The sequence below is a fragment of the Podarcis cretensis genome (assembly GCF_951804945.1).
Source record: "Podarcis cretensis genome assembly, chromosome: 13".
NCBI lineage: Eukaryota > Metazoa > Chordata > Lepidosauria > Squamata > Lacertidae > Podarcis > Podarcis cretensis.
In genome coordinates, this window is record NC_137182.1 from 31,256,735 (window position 1) to 31,276,166 (window position 19,432).

Here is a 19,432-nt window from a genome sequence, read left to right on the forward strand (position 1 = left end):
GAAACACAATACATCTCAATATAGAGAGGAAGAAATCAGGTGATTTCTGTGCTGGATTAGACTGTTGACCAGGTGCTACTAACTTTTGTTGGGTATCTTCAAGGTTCCTGATCTCCCTTTTTCTGGTTCCTTATCTTTAATCTAGACTGGACAAATCTCAAGCAGAGGACAATGTCCTCTGACAGTCCTTCAAAATCTATTCACTGTAGACAGTGCTGGCCCAGCCATGAGGCACGTGAGGCTACTGCTTCAGGTGGCAGAAGCCCCCCCAGGTGGCATGCCTGTAGGTGGTCCATCTGCTCCACCTCCTTTTCTAGTGGCAGAGAAGCACCGCCACCATTGGCACCACTTTGGGGCAATATCTCACTGAAAATTGGCATCGATGGCAGTGCCGCTTCTATGTCAGCAGAGGATGGGGCAGGACACACAACAGCAGCAAAGCAGGTGGGGGCAAGAGAAGGTGGGTGGGGGCAGGGGCAGTAGGGCAAAGTGGAACTTCCCATTTTCCCCCAAGCAACAAGATGCTCTGCACTGGGCTGTAGAGTGGGCCACCTGGCTATGGTAGCTTGATGAGTAAGCTTTGCTTCTTATAAGGTGTGTTTGGATTACAGCTGAAGTTAGATGAACTCAGTTCCCACTGATATCAGTGGGGCTTTACTTAGTCATGGCTTTCATGTTGATTTGAATGGGATTTAGACTGGATGCAACCCTGTGAAATATGGGTTCCTGAATAAATAAATCATAAAGCTCTCTACGCAACAACAGATATGTATAGAAAGTTGAACTAATTTTAATCTATTTTAGTATTTTAACCTTTGTGTGTTTTAAAGTAGAGTTCTTGATTGTATGGTTTTCTCATTTTGCTAATCACTTTCAGGTCCTTTACAATCAATTGGTGAATTTTTTTTAGGAAATAAAGATATTAAATTAAATTTGCAGAGTGGAAGGGCACTCACTGTCATTTGATTTTGAACAAGTCATGTGTATTAATCTCCTTTCTGTGTCTTTCTGCCTTTCATCTATGATACCAGCAAGCATTTGAGATGCAACTGGCTAACTGGACACAAGTGAATGAATTCATCCTGGTTGGTTTTCCTGGAGATCTGAGGCTGCAGCTCTTGTTATTCACCACTTTTCTGGTTGCCTACACACTGACAATAATGGAGAATGTGGTGATCATTGCCTTAATCTGGATGAACATCAATCTTCATAAGCCTATGTATCTCTTCCTGAGTAATCTTTCTTTCCTGGAGATCTGGTATGTCTCTGTCACGGTCCCCAAAATGCTTGCTGGCTTTGTGGCAGAAAAGAGGGAAATCTCTTTCATAGGTTGCATGGCCCAGCTGTACTTCTTCCTGGCTTTGGCAGGAACTGAGTGTGTCCTTCTAACTGTCATGGCTTATGATCGCTATGTTGCCATCTGCAACCCATTGCGCTATCCAGCTATTATGAGTCAAAACTTATGCATTCGTCTAGCAGCTGGTTCCTGGTTGAGTGGCATTTTCATTGCCATGGGGAAGATCATCTTCATCTCACGCCTGAGCTATTGTGGACCCAACGTTATCAACCACTTCTTCTGTGATGTTTCCCCACTTCTCAACTTGGCCTGCACTGATATGTCATTGGCTGAGCTCATTGATTTCCTTCTTGCCTTACTCATTCTCATTGGCCCACTCTCTGTAACAATCACCTCTTACATCTGCATCATCTCCACAATTCTCCACATACCTTCAGCCAAAGGGAAGCACAAAGCCTTTTCCACCTGTGCTTCACACCTTCTGGTAGTCACAATTTTCTATTCTACCACTATTTTCATCTATGCCCGGCCAAGAGCCCTCACCTCCTTTTATGCCAACAAGCTGGTGTCTGTTGTCTACACTGTCCTCACACCACTTCTCAATCCAGTCATCTACTGCCTGAGGAATCAGGAATTCAAAAATGCCTTCAGAAAATCAGTGCATGGACCTTCATCAATGAGAATGGGCTAATATCTACATCTGAAGTGCATCTGAAGGGCATATGTTTACTTGCACCACGCTTCAAATGAGGACAGGGTTATATTTATTAAAATATAAAAAGGAAGACATGTCCCAAACCAAACAACAGTGTGGGCAAGGAAAACATGTGCTGGTAGGCAGAAAGTCATGTGCCTTTGGCACTTAACATCTGTGCTCAGAAAACTGCACTGGTTGACAATCTGCTACTGGATCAACTTCAGGCTGTTACTATAAGTACATAAACTGCATTGAGTTTTTCTGCAATGGAGCAGTGTATATTTATAAGGAAATAAATAGGAAGAATGTCCTTAATACTTTGGGACTAGTTTACCTGCTAGATTGCTTTACCCCATAGATGTACACTTTACCACTTCAAGCTGCAGAACTGGCAATATTTAAAGTGTCACATATAGTCATTCAGCACTTGTAAGAAATTTATCTTTAGGTATGGCAGCAACCAAACAATGAAACTCCCTATCTACTGACATCAGGCAGCCCCTTCCACTGTATTATTTTCCATGGTGGCTAAAAACTTTTTTTATTTGGCAAACCTATTCAGACATGTAGAATATATCAGGTATTTTAATCTGTCTTTAGCTTATGGTTCATTTAAAATATTTTAAATATATATTTAATACTTGAATACCTTCCCCTAGTGGTTGTCAGTAGTCCAGTGCCTTTGAAAACATTAGCCAGAGCACATGGGGTGACCTTTGTTTACAGCTGCATACCGGTAATTTAAAGGACTAATGGCATACTTTTCTTTGTTTTAGAATAAACACTGAAAATTTGTGGACCTGTAGGCTACCAAATGGTGAGGCCAATTTGGATCTCCTTTTCCTACTAATCTGTTCATTCTTCCACATCCTAAAAAGTGCATGGAACAATTTTCCACCTCTATGTTAGGTAAACAAGAATTATGATCTAGGCTATTGGCAGGAGAGAAAGAGAGAGAATATGTAAATAATTGATTGTTATTAAACATATCCCAAAGGTTATCTAATACTCGGAGATATAGATTAGGTCTCCTGTGTGTGTGAAGTGACTCTTGAAATAGCAGCACCAAACAATGTAAAGCTGTTTCTCAGGCTGTACAGTTTCCCGTCTTATGTTTTTTGCGGGATAACATGGTGCAGGAAATTTTAGGCACAAGGATAGATGAGATAAGAAGGGCAAAGATGTAAGTGGTTAAGTTATGAATTGCCTCTTGAAAACTCATTCCTTTTAATGAAAGGATTCAGTATCATTGTTTCATTTGGCAATAATCTACATTGGTTCGCCGTTTTCATAGGATTTCATTCTACCAATTAGCCTCAAGAGTATTGATGCCTACTGGATAACAGGCAGCTTGTGTGAGCCCTGTGGATTACCCTTCATTCAGGTGAATACATATGTTATTGATGAATTTACCATGTATTCTTATATGATCTTTTTACAATGTCTGCGTGTCTGTCTATCTAATAAATCCTTAGAACTAAACAGATGTAGATTGGTAGATATAGGTGTCTGTGTTTCTATGTGTGTGTGCATGCATTAATATGCACACATTAATACAAAGAGTTGAAGTATATATGATCGCCGAAGAATTGATGCCTTTGAATTATGGTGCTGGAGGAGACTCTTGAGAGTCCCATGGACTGCAAGCAGATCAAACCTATCCATTCTTCAGGAAATCAGCCCTGAGTGCTCACTGGAAGGACAGATCCTGAAGCTGAGACTCCAGTACTTTGGCCACCTCATGAGAAGAGAAGATTCCCTGAAAAAGACCCTGATGTTGGGAAAGATGGAGGGCACAAGGAGAAGGGGATGACAAAGGACGAGATGGTTGGACAGTGTTCTCGAACGTACAAACATGAGTCTGACCAAACTGCGGGAGGCAGTGGAAGACAGGAGTGCCTGGCGTGCTCTGGTCCATGGGGTCACAAAGAGTCGTACACGACTAAACGACTAAACAACAACAAACCGAATCCAATAGGACTTGCTTCTGAGAAGGTATTATTAGGATGGCACTGTAAGCAATATCCACAGTAGGCTAAATGAAATCAATGGAGTGTAGTTAGTCATATTTACTGGTGTCAATGTATCTATTTTGAATATGACTTATCAGTGAGGTACAACCTTTGGTGATACTAGGACTTTATTTTCAGCCAGAACTCACCAGAACTCTTGTCCCGGCACCACTCAAGAGGGCACCATTGCCATTCTAAAAGAATGAGAGAGGTGTTCATGGTGAGTTCCAGAACCACTTTTTCCAGAAAAAAAACCACTGGGTGATACTGCCTAAGGAGGTGGTTGTATAAAACAGAGATGTCCAACTTCCCATGAGGAAAAAAAAATTGGCAATGATCTACCCATTTTTTGGGGGAGGGAGGAGTTCAGAGTTGTCAAGCTTTTCTTAGGGCGGCAGGTCAAAGTTGTCGAGCTTTTTTAGAGGAAGCTTCCCAAACTTCTTGAGCTTTTTTTAACATTAAGCCTTAAGGGTGCAGAAATCGCTCACCAACAACTCAACCGCTAACAAACGAATGCAACGCTACAGCAGACAACAAAGGAACACCCACTAAATGCAACGTGGGGAAAGAACAAGGGTGGAGGGGGTGGAGACATGATTCTAAACAACACTAGCAATAAGGATCCCACGAGTGGGGGTTCAATGGAGTTATTCCCAAATTAGCGTTTATAGGATTGAATCATATGTCAATTTCCCTGGATGTAAACCCCTTTGAATTCAGTGACACTTCTGAGCAAACTTGCATATAATTGAGTTGTTAGAACTATTTCCCTGAAATGATTCTTACAACCTTCTTTAGCTCTTCATGATTCCCTGGGGCATTTGGCTCACCATTGCTTCAGACAGAATATTGAGTGGAATAGATAATCTTTTAGTATTATCAAGGAATGGACAATTGCATTCTTACTTTGTAATCATAGAATGCTGCCTGGTAAGTTTTCTGGGATAGCCAACAATTTGGGCTAATGGGAATTGTAGTTCCACAACCTCAGAAGGTATCCCTTATATTCAATGAAGAAGGAATAAAACAGGAAGAGTGCATAGCTCAGGAGTACAGAACTGTCTCTTCAGGCAGATGCCTTAATCCCTTTCCATTCTGGGAAGTTAAAATGATCAGGTAGCAGATGATAGGACACATTTGAAGGCAGCCCTATTTCTAACCCAGAAATAGTGCTTCAGGTTAAGAACTTTGCTTCAGGATGAGAACAGAAATCGGGCTCCGGCGGCGTGGCAGCAGCAGGAGGCCCCATTAGCTAAAGTGCTGCTTCAGGTTAAGAACAGTTTCAGGTTAAGTACGGACCTCCAGAACGAATTAAATACTTAACATGAGGTACCACTGTATTTTTAATCTTTTGTTGGAAGCCACCCAGAGTGGCTAGGGAAACCCAGCCAGATGGGCGGGGTATAATTTGTTGTTGTTGTTGTTGTTGTTGTTGTTGTTGTTGTTGTTGTTGTTGTTATCTCTGCCTGAGGCTCTGGAAGCCATTACCAGTCATAATAGGCACTGTAGCTTCTTCTGATATGTGCTCATGAATCCTCTTTTAAATAATCCCATTCTTTTTAAAGAAAGAAGACAACATCTGTGTAACTGTTTTCGGGTGAAATTATGTAGGTAAAAATAACATTTGTTGAATATGTCGCTGAACAGATCTTTCTTTACTTGGGATGCAGCTTTCAAAAAATGCACAGGTGATTAATTCTTGGGTAATTCCCTCATGACGTGGAAAAAGATTTGAATAAACAGAGTAGATCCATTGCAATTAATGGTGTTAAGTTAGTCATATCCATACAGCCTGTCAAGACTGGGGAAATACCTGCACATGTACTCTTGCAGGAATTTGCCATGATCTAGAGTTGGCAGTAATGTTCATCATGGATGCCCCTATGTTACATTAGTTTTTCCCATCAACTACATGAAGTATGAAGTGTAGATGGATGTACATTCCTCAACATTTAGGGATCTAGATAGAGAAGTCTGGAAGGACACATTTGGTTCTCCATCCCTGTTCATCACATTCATCACATTTCTGACATTCCTAATAACAAATATAAATAAAGTTTCTTAAAAATAGCACATTAATCTTTCCCCTTTTTGTTCCCTTTGTCACTCCTTCGCCACAACCTTGCTTATGAAATTAATGGTCTCTAATGTTAAAAACAATATCAATTAATACAGTGTGCAATTTATACTCAGAGTTTGGTGACAAAGATAGAGCATAGCCTGAGGTAGATAGATAGGATCAAATTATTTCGTCACCTTTACAGTTAATGGCTAACTTGGCTATATAATTTGCTCTATTTTTCCTAGCAGCAGTTGCAAAAAGTGCTACCCGCCAGGTCACATACTTATCTGTGTCTGCAAAGAGATATAAAATCATGTCAAGGGGGTTCTGGCCAGGGGACCCTGTCATTATAGGTACCAAAAATCTTTTTCTTGCATCATTATATAATGGACAGTGCAAGATATAATGCATAAGGTCCTCTACTTTAGAACATCCCCTAATGCAAACACGTTCGTTTTTTGGTATGCCTCTGTGTCTCCCATCTTTATAAGCAGAGCTTATTGTATTTAGTCGTAGCTCTGTAAAAGCTTTTCAAAGCTGTGCAAAAGTCAGTTCATTAAAATAAGATATGTGTTCATTGACCTCTCTAAGTTTAAAATACAATGGGGCGCATGTAGATGTGCACATAGAGTTTAGATCATTTTTAGTTGCCACTGCCCTTATGGTTCGTTTAAAAATATTTTTCTGTGAATATAAGGGGAGTTCTTTAATCTCAGTCACTGAGAGGTCATATTTGCCCATCAGTTGGGCAGCATGATATACCCAGTTTTTAAGGGGTAATCCATTTGAGAGCTCAGTCAGGCTTTTTTTTTTGTAGCCTAGTGTTGTCCATCTGTTGAACTCTAAACCAGTAACAGAGAATTCTTTTATCTATTTGGCTCTCTATGCTCAACATGCGAGTTTCCAACCTGACCATGGCAGATTGCACACAAAGAACATCTATTTCTTGGTTCATGTATTGATTTAGGAAGTGCAAATTTGGTAATGGAAATTAATTTCTCTGCCACATCAGTTCAGAAATCCCAGGATCCCTTATGGAAAGATTTGACAGTGTGATATAAACCCTATATATGCCTATAATGTAACTAAACCTTTCTTCATACACACCTTTTTTGATTGTCACCCATACAGTGCTACCTCAGGTTAAGTACTTAATATGTTCCGGAGGTCCGTACTTAACCTGAAACTGTTCTTAACCTGAAGCACCACTTTAGCTAATGGGGCCTCCTGCTGCTGCTGCGCCGCCAGAGCAGGATTTCTGTTCTCATCCTGAAGCAAAGTGCTTAACCTGAAGCACTATTTCTGGGTTAGCAGAGTCTGTAACCTGACGTGTATGTAACCTGAGGTACCACTGTATTTAAATATGTGCCTAATTGCTGTGTGTAATGCAATTTATTTTAATCATTAACATTTTGTGTGTGTAATAAGTAAAGTTCTTTGCTTATGTATAATTCTTATTTTAAAAGGAAGTATGTATTTATTTAAAGGTGTTACAATATCTTGGTGGAGTTTACTTTCCCCACACTGTGTTAAATAAAGTTTTTACAAAGTGTTTGTTGTAGAACAAATTTGAATCAAGAATAATTATCTACTTCCTAGGATTTCTTGCAAGCTTAGAATGTTTTCAGCCCCAGGTTCACTGAGCATTAGTGAAATTCATAGCTAGAGATACATGGGTCTTCTGAAAGACACTTACATAGGGTTACAGAGCATTCAGATCCTAATGCATTTATACAAAATCACATTGTTATACTTTCAGCACTTTGAGTTTTTAAGACTAACCACATAGCTCAATGATTTTATGGGATTCAAATATGAGCTGATGTCAATTTAAGTCCATTGTAAATTGTCCAAATTCCTGAGACTTTTATCCTGTACCAGGATGCATTCTGAATGCTTCTTTGCAATCTAATACCAATTGAAAGCTGTTCTGAAGATAAGAACATAAGAGGAGCCGTGCTACATTAGAACAAGGGTCTATCTACTGGAGTATCTTGTTCCTACAGTAGTTGACCCATAGGGAACCCGCACAGTTGTTTGTTTGTTTGTTTTTAATGCTTGATATCCACTGTGTATAAACTATAATAACTAGTGGCAATTCAAAGGACTTTTTATCTGTCTATTTAGCTACATAAAAATAGGTTCTATTTGCTGGGGATCATGAGCAAGAAGGTACTGCCACACTCATGCCATGGTGCTCTCCAGATGTTGTGGTCTACAACTTTTCCCCAAACTTTTGATGCAACCTGGTGCAAAAAAATGATATAACATTGGCTCTCCCTGCCTTAGGCATTTGGTTAGCCACTGTGAGAACAGATGATTGGGCTTGATGACCTTTGGTCTGATCCCATTTGGCTGATATCCTTTAGAAAGTGTGTTAACATATAAGTGCCAATGTATTTTTAATTTTTACATAGTTCTGGATTAAAATTAATTTTCAAACATTCCATCTACATTCTGACAGAATCCGGATAAAAGTATTGTACAGAACGAGTTGGTTCCAGATTTAACCATGCTTAGAGCAGAAACATTGAAATCAATGTGATTTAGGTTGATGATAGCTTATGTCATATTGATTTAAATACAACTATCATATCAATTGTATTCATGAAGTATTCATGAAGTATTCATGAAGTACATATTTGCCATAATTTGGAATTGAGATATGTGTGTTAATTAGGCATATATACAATGGTAATAAAAGTTACGACATATGGTTGAGCTTGAATGAATAATTTATAAAAGGGATAGCCAAGTGGTGTCCTCCACATATTGTGAGACTCCAAAGAACAATAGTCTTAGTTATTGTTAACATAGCAGGGAAGATGTGAGTTGTAGTCTAGCAACATCTGGAAAAAAATTGTGTTGCCTACTCTGGTTCAGAGAGACAAAATTCAAAGAAAATCAAATCCTATGATGTGTTTTATTATTTCAATATCCATCACATTTTATTTCTCATTATTTATACAGTCAATTAAAAGAAGAACTTGTTTCTGTGTTTGTATTTTTACATATCTAGTCCTACTTAGATAATTTGGTTTTCTAAGTTCTAAGGGACAAAATGCATGTCTGGCCCAGTTTTCCCAAAGCTGCCTTAACCTCCTTATTCCTTAAACTGTATATGAGGGGATTGATCATTGGTGTAAGGATCGTGTAGAAAGTAGAGAGCACTTTGGTTAAGCCTCCCAGTTTGGGGTCATCTGGGATGACATAAACAATCATTAAGGACCCATAGAAAATGGTGACTACAATAAGATGAGAAGAGCAAGTGGAAAATGCCTTTTGCCTCCCAGAAGTGGTGGAAATCCTCAAAATGGCTGAGATTATGCAAATGTAAGATGTTATGGTCAACATAAATAAAGGGAAAGTGAATAAGGAAGATAACATAAGGGCTATTGCCATAATTAATGAAGTGTCAGTACAGGCCAACTTACTGAGAGGTATAAAATCACAAAAGAAATGGTCAATTCTATTGAAACCACAGTAAGTTAATTGTGTCATCCATATGACTACCACAGAGACAGAGAAACAACCACTTATCCAGGATGCTGCTGCTAAAGAGATACAGACCTTGCTATTCATATGGAATGAGTATTGCAGTGGTTTGCAAATTGCTAAATACCGATCATATGACATCACAGATAAGAGACATGTCTCTGCAGTCACCAGAAAACCAAATAAATATAGTTGTATAAAGCAGCCAGAAAAAGAAATGGTTCTATTCTCTGTTAGGAAACTGACTAGCATTCTGGGCAGAATAGTTGAGGTATAGAAAATCTCCAAACAGGACAAGTTTCCCAGAAAGAAATACATGGGCGTATGAAGATGTCTATCATTCACAACTAACACAACAATGAGAAGGTTCCCCATTAAGGTTAGAATGTAGATGCTCAGAAATATCAAGAAGAACAGAATCTGTAGTTCAGGATGATGTCCAAATCCCAGGAGGATGAATTCTGTGATGGCAGTTTGATTTATTGAGGTGGCTACCTAAGAGGAAAATAGCAATGGAAATACCATCATAGCAGCTATGGTATTCTTTAGAGGAAAATGTAATAATGACACACACTTGATAAACAAATTAACAATCTGCTTAACCTTTATATTGTTCAGAACTCTTCACACATTTTATTTCAGTGTGAATTGATAAGATAAATGGAGCTAGGCAAAATGGTAGCTATTGTTTGGCATGCATGAACCAAGACACTTTTTAAATGGAGCGATTGATCCATGAATCACAAATAGGGATAAGTTCAAGGACAAAATTAGTTTTGGGCCTAGTTCACCACCAAATAAGACTGAAGTCTGTTCCATCCCATTTCTGTGCAGATTTTAAGGATCAGTTCACATATATCCATACGCCAAATTTCCTCTTTTTTGGTCTTCAAAATATGGCAACCCTTCATAAAAATCTACACCTTTTATGTAAGAATTCCAAGGGTGGCAAAACACGAGGTGATCCAAGCTGAGTTGTATTTTTAAAAATGCTTCCAGTTGCTTAATAGCAACTAGGTAGTGTGCAGTTTCCTTTTCACAATGCACATTGAACTTAGCTCATCTTTCCCCACCCATCCCATAAATCTTTGTTTTAAATTTAAATACCAGAATAATGTGAAAATAAATGTTGGGATGGATTGAGGCACATTTGTATATTCCTACTAATCACATGTCATTATTCTTATGGCAATTTTATGTAAGTATTTTATGTACAATTTAAATGCTTTGACATATAGTTTATTCTTAGAGTCTTAGGAGTAATTGAACATAAAATACATAAAATGTACAAATGATACATAAAAATTCCATGTGAGAGGGATAACATGTCATCAGTACTCACTGCTCCCCATGGTACTTGCCGCACTGATTTCAAAGTGTCCAGAGGCTGGAGCCCTGTGAGTGGCTAACTGCGCTTATGCAAATGAAATTACATTTTTTAAAGAAGACAGTCAACCTTCAGACCAGCTCATGTGCAAATGCATAATAAAGTTCTAATCCAACCTGATCCCTGCATATGTCTGGATATACTTTTTTTCTGCTGGATGCACTCTGGAGTTAAAATTGCATAGTGTTATCTAGGTATGGAACACTTCATTGCAACAGGGCATTGGACTCAATAGCCTAGCCTACCACATACAGTACCCATGGTATAACAATCACTTACACATGGTTACTCATTTATATTTATGTCTCAAATGAAATTGAATTAAAACCATTAAAAATCCTGGGTGGGGGGGAGAATAACTGATTTTAGTAGAAGATTGAGAAGAAATATCTAGTAGATAATCAGATGCATGTGCTACCAACTGCAGTTCTTCTGCATAACTGCAAACAATGATCTAACAATCTGAAAATGATTTGACCATTGGTATGAGATATGTATTCCAATGACTATAGCCTGGGATATTGTGTCCTACGTTTCTGTATACTTACCACATCCACTGACACCATAATCCACTATGTCTCTCAGCAACATGACAATGCTCTGAAATAAAGAGAACTACGTCTAACAACTTCATAAGGGTTTTATTTTCTACAAGGTGGCGCTTTCTGTCAAGAGATTATTATTAATTTGTTCTCTTGGGAATTCCTTATGATATGACCTGGGGAATCAGCGGAGCTCTTATTATCTGGCACTTTCCTACCATGATATGAGGGAGCATATGGCCCCATTTAATGAAAGCAAGAGTTAGTGATGACTAGGACCAAAGATCAGACACTTGCCCAATAATTTATCCTGCTGCTATTGGAAGTTCAGGGAAGTTTTTAATGTGTGACATTTTAATGTATTTTTAATCTTTGTTGGAAGCTGCCCAGAGTGGCTGGGGAAACCCAGCCAGATGGGTGGGGTACAAATAAATTATTATTATTATTATTATTATTATTATTATTATTATTATTAACAGATGCCAGAGCAGAGAACTCTAAAAGACAGACACTGTGAGCATAATTGTAGCCTCTTTCTCTTTTGGATGAGACCTTGTCATATATAATTAAATGAGACATTCCCTTCAGAATTTGGGACTGAATTAGTAATTCCCCCTCATCTTTATCCCATAGCTAAAAGTAACGACTAGAAAACCATTCTGTGCATTAGAAGCCAACTCAGGATAAAAGACAAAATTCTAGGGAAACCAGCCACACCAGTGAGAAAACTCTATAATAACTGCCCGGAGTGGTTTGAATGATGGCACGTGACCTTTTTAAAAGCTTCTGAGTCAGGTTTGCCTTCTGATCTGACGTCGCCAATTGCTAGTTTGTCAAGATGAAGCCATTTCACCTGAGTAGTCATCTTTTCAATTGCACAATCAGCTCTTAACAACAACAACCCTACCCCTATGGCCTTTCAGTTAAACTGATGCTCTTTAATAGTCTATGAACCATCAAGTTTTTCCCCAAAACAACCCACAAAAATTTGAGTCCCAACAACTGGTGGCTGGGGGAGAGAAAGTCGCTTACCCTTTATGGTGGGCAGCGTTGAGGCTGGGCATCAGGTCCCGCAGTGATTCAGCTGGGGGTGTAGACCTACACCCTCCTTGTAGCTGTCTGGCTGTGTTGTTGGCACTGGGCGGGGCCCTGCCCATGAACAGCCCTGCTGTCCAATCATCGCTGGTGGGAGGCATGGCTGCAGCAAACTTAAACCATGACATGGCCAGGGGACTGTCCTCTCATGCCCTTCGCCAAATCATACTAATGAAAAATCCCTCAGTAACAATAGCTTGAGCTGTACAAATCAAGAAGTGTACACTCTTTCACACAAACACTTGTACTTGGGTAGAGACAGTTTATAGTTGTGTGCATTGTAACACGTCAGCATCTTAGTATTTATTTAGATGGGATTTAGGTAGGTGATCACAATCAATTTCCATGCTGACCTTGAATCTAGTATAGTGGTACCTTTGTTTACGAACAGCATAGTTTATGAACAACTTGGATTAAGAATGCTGCAAACCCAGAAGTAGGTGCTTTGGTTTGTGAACTCTACCTTGGAATAAGAACATGTTTCACTTCCTGTTGAGTGTGTTCCATTTGTAAATTGAGTCCCCCGCTACAATGGGAAACCACGCCTTGGTTTAAGAATGCTTTGGTTTAAGAATGGACTTCTGGAACAGATTAAGTTCATAAACTAAGGTACTACTGTATTATAAAACTAAGTCTTCCAGGAAACTTCCAGACTGTCCTTGACCATATTATATGAATCATACCCCAAGTGCCATATCTATCTCAGATCTTGAGGTAGGGGCAGTGAACTTTTATTATGTTTGGATGTCAGCTGCCAGTTTGAATCAAAATGGAGGCCCAAAACTTCACTTTGGCATGACTTTACCATTTTTGAAGTAATGGTTTGGCCACCTATCTACATAACACTTCCAAACTCAGCATGAGGGGTTCCCAGGTGGAAGTGCCGGCCTTCATCAATGTTTGGATATCAGGTGCCGTTTTGAATCAAGACTGTGCACAAAATATGACATTTCTGCCTGGTTCCCTGTAGCTTTACTTCTTTCCTCTAGAAAGCCCTTGGTGCTGGAACTCAATGTCTGGGCTGAATGATGGGGTGGAGATGTTCCTACAGGTATACAGGGCTGAGGTCGTTTAGGGCTTTAAATATTAGCACCAACACTTGCAATTGTGCTCAGGAACATACCGGGAACCAGTGTAGATCCTTTAGGATCAGTGTTATATGGCCCTGGCAGCTGCTCCCAGTCACCAGTCTAGCTGCTGCATTCTGGATTAGTTGTAGTTTTTGATTCACATTCAAAGGTAACCCCATATAGAGAGCATTGCAGTAGTCCAAGCAGGAAATATCTAGAGCATGTACCACTCTGGTGAGACAGTGAGCAGACAGGTAAGATCTCAGCTGGTGTACCAGATGGAGCTGGTAGGCAGCTGCCCTGGACACAGTTGACTTGCACCTTCATGGACAGCTGTGAGTCCAAAAGGACTCCCAGGCTTCACACCTGCTCCTTTAGGGGTACAGTCACCCCATTCAGGACCAGGTAATCCCCCAAACCTGCCCTCACCCTGTCCTCCAGAAACAATACTTCTTTTTTGGTGAGATTCAACCTCAAACCATTAGCTGCCATCCATCCTCCAACTGCCTCCAGATACTCATATAAGATATTCACTGCCTTCCCTGGTTCTGATTTAAATGAGAGGTAGAGCTTTAAAAGTGCTTTTAAAGTAAGTACAGACTCTCAAGTCATAGATCTAAATCCATTAAACTATTTATGAACATTTATGAAAATTAGAACTCTACACTTAGCCAAATACAGAAGTGTAGCATATTCACTATATTGATAATATTAAATGCTCTGAACAAGGGTTAACCTTTATGCCATCATTACTGACTTAAATTAGACTAAACTGGATAAATTAATACCAAGGGAATACTTTAGAGCAAAACCAAGGCAGAAGTTCATTTAAGACTTTGTTGTATCCTTTAACCCCTTTATACACACCTACACCTACACCCACACCCACACCCACACACCAGCCAATTGTGTCAGGTTGGAGAGACTGTCTGCTAACTAATTACACCTTAGTAGATGCACTCATTGGTGTGTCTTCAGAAAGCCAGGGGACTTTATTTAAAGGAAAGACATCTACAGTATCTAGCCACTGGAAAAAAGAACACGACAAGCAAGCTGACTGTTATAATTGGGCCATAGACAAAATGAAGGCACGTGCATTATTAGATTTATTCACAGAGCAAAAAAACTGAAGCCAGCACCATAGCTACCTATGAAACTATCATGCTTGATTCTGGAACGATTTAAAGCAAATGTGAGTCGAAAATTATCAGACCTTGTGTGTTCAGTGACACACAAATACCAAATGCAATAATGGCCTTATTTATCTAATCAGTCTTGTTGATAAATTGTTTGTTTTTGTGCTATTCATTTATTGGGAGAACATTAATGGGACTTATAAATATTCATTTCAATTTAAAGTATAGGAAACAGATTTAACTTAATTGCTTATTTCTTTTATTTTCTCTCCCTTATCCCCATTCAACTGATTATTTTCCTCATGGAAAATTGTACAAATCAAGTTGCAGTTGTCAGACAGGAGCTCCTGAATTAGAACTTCCATCATCCTTAGCTAGCAAGACTAGTGGTCAGGGATGATAGGAACTGTAGTCCAAAATCAGCGGGAGTCCCAAGGTTGGGAAACACTTCTGTAGAGGGAAGTAAGGGGATTTCTTCAGGAGACTAAATGGCTAAGGAGTAAACCCTACACAAATCTGGAGTGGAGTGGCTAAGACGGTTGGATGGCACCTTGTTGCTTCCTTCTGGCAACTCCTGCAGCCAAGCTGGTGTCAAATTTATTGCTCTGCTTTCCTTTGGACCACATCAGTGAAGATGAGAGAGGGTCTTGTCATCTGCATAGCCCAGGACTTCCAGACATACCGCCTAGGTTTGCTCTCTGTTGGATTTAGGGATTCTACCTTCGCTTGGTCAGGCCACTCCATATACATACCTATATGACCCCTCACCAACATAGAGCTTTTCCCCTTGCAATATTTCACATCATGCCACCTGTAATTCTGCACAGAAGATTCTCAAAAATTCCATATTCAGAAAGGCATTATTCTTGCAATATAAAACAGGTCAAAACCATTGCACATGTTTTATTTTACTGCCCATTTTACACATTTTAAAATCTGTGATAAATATTTAAATCCATGCTGAAAGGAAGGTTAAATTGCCCTGACCTTTCCAGGACCTTTTCTGAGAGATGACACAAAACTATAAGACTTGAGAGGCACTTTTTAACCTTCTTATTAGTTTTACCTCAAAGTACAGTGGTACCTCAGGTTAAGAACTTAATTTGTTCTGGAGGTCTGTTCTTAACCTGAAACTGTTCTTAACTTGAGGTACCACTTTAGCTAATGGGGCCTCCCGCTGCCATCACGCTGCTGGAGCATGATTTCTGTTCTCATCCTGAAGCAAAGTTATTAAACCAAGGTACTATTTCTGGGTTAGCAGAGTCTGTAACCTGAAGTGTCTGTAACCTGAAGTATCTGTAACCTGAAGCGTCTGTAGCCCAAGGTACCACTGTATGCCCTTTTATGAACAGATGCCAATTTTATGCTTTGGCTTATATACTTTAGTATGTCAATAAAGGTGATTGTTATAATGCATGCTGGTATTTCACTGCTGAAGCTTAGGTATTAAGTTATTATTGAAATGTTTGTGCTTAACTCTTTCTCTGAGAGCAATCCTACAGCTCCTCTGCCCACAATGCTGATGACTGAAGGGGGTACTTTTGTGGTGCAGGTGTGCCTCTCCTCTAATAGAGCAGGAAACTGCTGGTGGAGAACTCGACCATGATAGGGGTACTGCGATGCCAAAAGCTACAGCCTCTGCTGGTGGGTAGCAAGTGGGAAATCCTGGTATTGGACATTTCAGACTTGGGCAATGGTGGCATTAGATCTGCTTTATCCAAAGCTTGGTGGTTACCCTAAGGGACCTGATCCTTGGGCTCCTCAGCTGCATTGACCTGTAGCTGGCACAGAGTAATTAGAGAAAGAACTATTCCATCACCTTTAGGTAAGCTGGCAAGGCTTGGGATGCAGTGGTGAATCTGCCATTCCACTCCTCCCTGGTCCCACTTAGGACTGCTCTGTTAATGAAATCAGTGAGAATTCAAAATGCTTAAAGTTGGCTGTAATGTGCCCCATGTGACTACTACTACTACTACTACTACTAAAATTAATAATTATTTCTGTTGTATATTTTACTTTACTAAATATCATGATTTTCCATTTTATTCTTTAGGTTTGCATTATTACAGATATATTTGGAGATGAAGAACCAAACTATCATTTCTGAATTCATCCTCTTGGGGTTTCCTGCTGAGCTGGAGATCCAGAGTTTTCTTTTTGTGGTCTTCTTCATCACTTATATACTAACAGTCACAGAGAACCTCATTATTATCTCTGTAGTAAAAGGTAACCGGAACCTTCACAAGCCCATGTATTTCTTCCTGGGAATCTTGTCTTTCTTAGAAATCTGGTATATCACTGTCACACTTCCAAAATTGCTGTTAGACTTCTGGTCACAGACCAAAGTAATCTCCTTCGAGAGTTGCATGGCTCAACTCTACTTCTTTATCTCCCTTATGTGCACTGAGTGTGTCCTCCTAGCAGTCATGGCATATGATCGCTATGTAGCCATATGCAACCCACTTCGTTATCCAGTTATCATGACCCATAGATTATGTTTCCAACTGGGTGTGTTCTCCTGGGTGTGTGGTTTTTCCATCTCCTTGGTCAAGGTCACCTTCATCTCTAGATTGAGTTTTTGTGGGCCTGGGGTCATTAATCACTTTTTTTGTGACATCTCCCCTGTACTCAACCTCTCCTGCACTGACATGTCAGTGGCTGAGTTAGTCGATTTCATTTTAGCTTTGGTCATCCTTCTAATCCCATTGTCTGTTACCATTCTGTCCTACCTTTTTATCATCAATTCAATATTCCGGATCCCCACAACCCAAGGGAAGAAAAAAGCCTTCTCAACTTGTGCTTCACACCTCACTGTGGTCATCATCTTTTTTTCAACAACAGTCTTCATGTACGCTCGACCTAGAAAAATTCATCCCTTTAATCTCAACAAAATAGTGTCCATTTTCTATGCTGTGGTCACGCCAGCTCTCAACCCTCTCATCTATTGTCTGAGAAATAAAGAAGTAAAAGAGACATTGAAGAAAAATGTGGGCAGAAAATGCTGGCTCGGCTCAGAATAATGCAGCCCTTCCAAATCAAGATAGGTGGGATTCTCTAAACCAAGAAGAAATAAGTCTGAAGAATTCTATTGTCCAAGGTCAGGAGTCTCTGCCAGTGGGATGGGAAGCAAGTGAAAAGCAACCCAGCCCAATAACCTGGCCATTCCTTTTCTCCTTATTATATGACTACCATTATGGTAAGAATGATGTTGGAAGGAGCTAGTTAGGATGGCTAGAAGAAGGCCACCAGGATTTTACATTTATTATCTTGGTAATCCCCATTTCTTGTTGTTCAGAGAAAATAAATAGAAAAAAACAAACCATGTCTAGTTGTTTTATAAATTTTATAGAGATCGCCAGAAAGAGTTGATTCACTAACTCTCTTGCGTAACCCCGCACTACAGATAAAAGGGAGTTTGCAAAAATATTGGCTTGTCTAAAGTCATCTATTAGCGTTGCCATATTTTGAAGAGAAAAAAGAGGACAAATTTGTTGACTTCTACTTTGAACTATGAATCGCTATGTCGACTCTCATTTTACAAACCCATGAAAAAGAAGATGCGTTCTGGAAAAAGAAGACATATGGCAGCCCTGAGTCCTGAGCCAAATTGGGCATATACAGGAGGACTATGGCATTGGACGAATCAGGTACAGACAACCACGGATCCCTATAAGTTGAGTTGGATGACCCAGGGCCATCCATACAAGGGGTGAGGCCTCAGGGGTGAGGCCTTGTCATGGGGTAAGGCACCAGGTAGGAAAGAGAGTCAGGCATCAGGTGGGAAAACCATGACCTCTGGCTGCATCTTTTGGGGAAAGAAAGAGCTTGCAGTCAGAGGTAATGGCAGGTCTCAGCCTTTCCATTGAGTTTTCCCATCTGATGCCTGACTCTCCTTCCTGCCTGAGGCCTACCCCTCAAGGCCTGGAGCTCCATGAAAGTTCAGTGCCGCTCTCAAAGGAGATATTGATGTTGCATGATTCAGGGTGCTCCTTTGTAAGTGGCATCCCAGAAGAGAAGCTGCTTGCAAAGGAGCACAGAATTAACATCTCCCCTGAACAGGGAGGTGCTCATCCTGCATAGTGCAGTGTGATCATTTGCCAGCTGCTTCCCAGAGGTTGGTAACTGGATCTGGCTGGTGGACCAGATCCTTAATTTAATATAATCTATATGGGTCAGCTTTGAAGGTGGGCACAAGCCCTGGTTTGCACCCCCATTGAGTGTTTTTGTCCAGCTGGAATGCATCATTGAACTCTAATAAAGCTTCTTGTTGTATGGCTGTACACTGGGCAGAACTAGCTGCAAAAATGGGCAGGGGAATGGCTATGACTCTTTGTATTGCAGCCTACATTCCAGCCATGCAAATGCCAAAGGTTTGCACACACACCACAAATCTCCTTGCTCCTTTTGGTGAGCAAGAAGTTATATCACAGTTTAAGGGCACATTCCAGCCATAAAAAGCATGCATGCAAGGGACTTGGACCTGTGGGAAGTCCTCCCAGGCCTGATGTTCTCTAGTCCTGCATAACTGATATGGAACCTGAGATGTCATGGGCCACCAGTTTCTCTGTGGACCTACCAATAGGTTTAGGTCAACTATTAAGGCCCTGATCTGTGTTCCCTCATCTCTGAGGGAGAGGGG

General features: G+C 40.1%; 4 protein-coding genes across 4 annotated transcripts in view; 3 read left to right on the forward strand and 1 right to left on the reverse strand.

The window, feature by feature from the left end:
- Positions 1 to 19,432, forward strand: part of LOC307201508 (olfactory receptor 6N1-like) — a gene marked incomplete at its 3' end in the record, with an annotated part of 248,480 nt that overhangs the window by 102,199 nt on the left and 126,849 nt on the right. The gene's annotated exons all lie outside the window — the stretch shown is intronic.
- On the forward strand, positions 1,044 to 1,988 carry LOC307200172 (olfactory receptor 6A2-like; the record flags this gene model as incomplete). Its single annotated transcript, XM_079948587.1, has 1 exon — positions 1,044 to 1,988. The coding sequence occupies one exon, from the start codon at positions 1,044 to 1,046 to the stop codon at positions 1,986 to 1,988; it is 945 nt and encodes a 314-aa protein (XP_079804713.1).
- On the reverse strand, positions 9,111 to 11,516 carry LOC307200412 (olfactory receptor 8I2-like; the record flags this gene model as incomplete). The annotated part of the gene is made up of 2 exons (XM_079948954.1): positions 9,111 to 10,058; positions 11,499 to 11,516. 2 exons carry the CDS (start codon positions 11,514 to 11,516, stop codon positions 9,111 to 9,113), a joined length of 966 nt encoding a protein of 321 aa, XP_079805080.1.
- Positions 16,875 to 17,881, forward strand: LOC307200182 (olfactory receptor 6B1-like; the record flags this gene model as incomplete). Its single annotated transcript, XM_079948600.1, has 1 exon — positions 16,875 to 17,881. One exon carries the CDS (start codon positions 16,875 to 16,877, stop codon positions 17,811 to 17,813), a length of 939 nt encoding a protein of 312 aa, XP_079804726.1. The 3' UTR covers positions 17,814 to 17,881.